Raw genomic sequence first — 1,694 nt, 5'->3', positions numbered from 1 at the left:
CCGGTTCCCGTGCACTGGCTGAGCGCGGTGCGGGCGCAACACCGAGGGTTGCGATCCCGTTGCCAGTTAGTAAAAAAGACAAAAAAGGAAAAAAAAAAAATGCTGAGAGAGTGCATGTGCTCTGCTCACTGCTGCACTCAGACTATCTCATCCAGTCCTACCTGTCCTCTGAGGCAGGTCCTGTACCACCTGCTGTTTATAGCTGTGGCAGCTGTGGCTGAGGGAGGTCAAGTGGCTTGTTGAGGACCATGCTGGGCTGGCAGTTGGCAAATAGAACCCCTGTAGCTTTAAAGAATCAAAGAATCCGTATCAACCCAGGCAAGCGTCATATTTGACACCTGCATGAACCAGCCTTCTCCCTACAGGGTAGTAAAGGTCTCTGTCCTCCTTCATTTCCCCTGAACTGTCATTAGGTGTTGCCACCTTATCAGAGCCTTCCTCAGACCTCCCACATGGTGCTGTCACATGTCTAGAATGTTCTGGGTAACTTGTGTGTACATTTTCTTTTGGAATCGGAATACAAACCAGATCTTGCATCTGGTCCCTAGTTCCTCCTCCTCAAAACACAAGGATATGTCCTGGCGTGGACCATGGCAACAGAAATACAAACAGCAAACGTTTCTTTGAGTTTGACTTTCACCTGCACAGCTCAGGTGAAATTTCAGTAGATAACCATGATGGGCTATATTATAGCACGGCTTATTGTCCTTTGCTCAGAGGTTGAAACTACATTTGGGAACAAGGCCCTTTACCCAACAATTAACTTTGATGAGTTGAATTGTAAGTTGAAAATGAGAAAGGCTATATCAGCTGTAGGTATCCCAGGGAAGGTAATGTAGGTTGTTAGCAAACGCTTCACAGAAATACTTTAGCTCAGACTTGCTATGAAATAAATGTGGGCCCACTTCCATGCCGTCGTGGTGGGCACCCGGACCTTGAAATATAGGCACACTTTTTAAAAAACTGGTGTAGAATATGTGAAACATGAAATTTACCATGTGAACCATTTTTAAGTGTGCAATTGAGTAGCATTAAGTACATTCACAGTGTTGGGCAACCGTCATCACTATCAATTTCCAGAACTTTTTCATCATCCCAAACAGAAACTTTGTACCCGTTAAATGGTAATTTCCCCTTCCCGTCCCCCTTTCTGCCTCACCGCAGCCCCTGGTAACCTGTTCCACTTTTCTGTCTCTATAAATTTGATGGGTTCGCTTTTTAATTTTGGAGTTAGCAGCAGGTGTTTTGACCTTTTACATAGATGGGCCAAATGCAGAATTAATTTATTGTGCTCTTGCTAATTTGCTTCCATTTATTACCCATCCGTCTTCAACTAAATATTGTGTTTCCTTAGGTGATTCGGTGATAATATTTCCACCCCCCCCACCACCTTACTTCCCTGAGTCTTCAGCTTCTGGAGTAACACGAAGTCCTGGGGCGAACAGTTTGCTTCCAAATGAAAATCCACCTTCATATGACAGTATTTTTAACTATGGGTAAGACCTTCCGTTTGAACTTCAGGAGTGGGCATGTTTCATGCCTATGCCTGAATTCAGGCCACACTAGCTTTAAGGCTGTGGTATAAGAGTAAACAGTGTGGGTATTTTTTTAATGACATTATGTCAGAAAAATTGGCCTGAGAAGGAGGTGGGAGAGGAGCTCAGTTTGGCCAGGGTGAAGATGCTGGGCTGGCT

The 1,694-nt window shown here is 44.6% G+C and overlaps 1 protein-coding gene across 1 annotated transcript in view; it reads left to right on the top strand.

The window, feature by feature from the left end:
• Positions 1 to 1,694, top strand: part of TMEM171 (transmembrane protein 171) — a 9,160-nt gene that overhangs the window by 4,366 nt on the left and 3,100 nt on the right. The window contains exon 2 of the mRNA XM_008573318.1: positions 1,355 to 1,496. Within this exon, the coding sequence (XP_008571540.1) occupies positions 1,355 to 1,496 (142 nt within the window). The remainder of the gene's footprint in view (positions 1 to 1,354; positions 1,497 to 1,694) is intronic.

Source organism: Galeopterus variegatus, unplaced genomic scaffold (genome assembly GCF_000696425.1).
Source record: "Galeopterus variegatus unplaced genomic scaffold, G_variegatus-3.0.2 Scaffold902, whole genome shotgun sequence".
Classification (NCBI taxonomy): domain Eukaryota; kingdom Metazoa; phylum Chordata; class Mammalia; order Dermoptera; family Cynocephalidae; genus Galeopterus; species Galeopterus variegatus.
The sequence above is the reverse complement of the archived record's forward strand: the minus strand, read 5'-3'. Positions and strand labels throughout refer to the sequence as shown.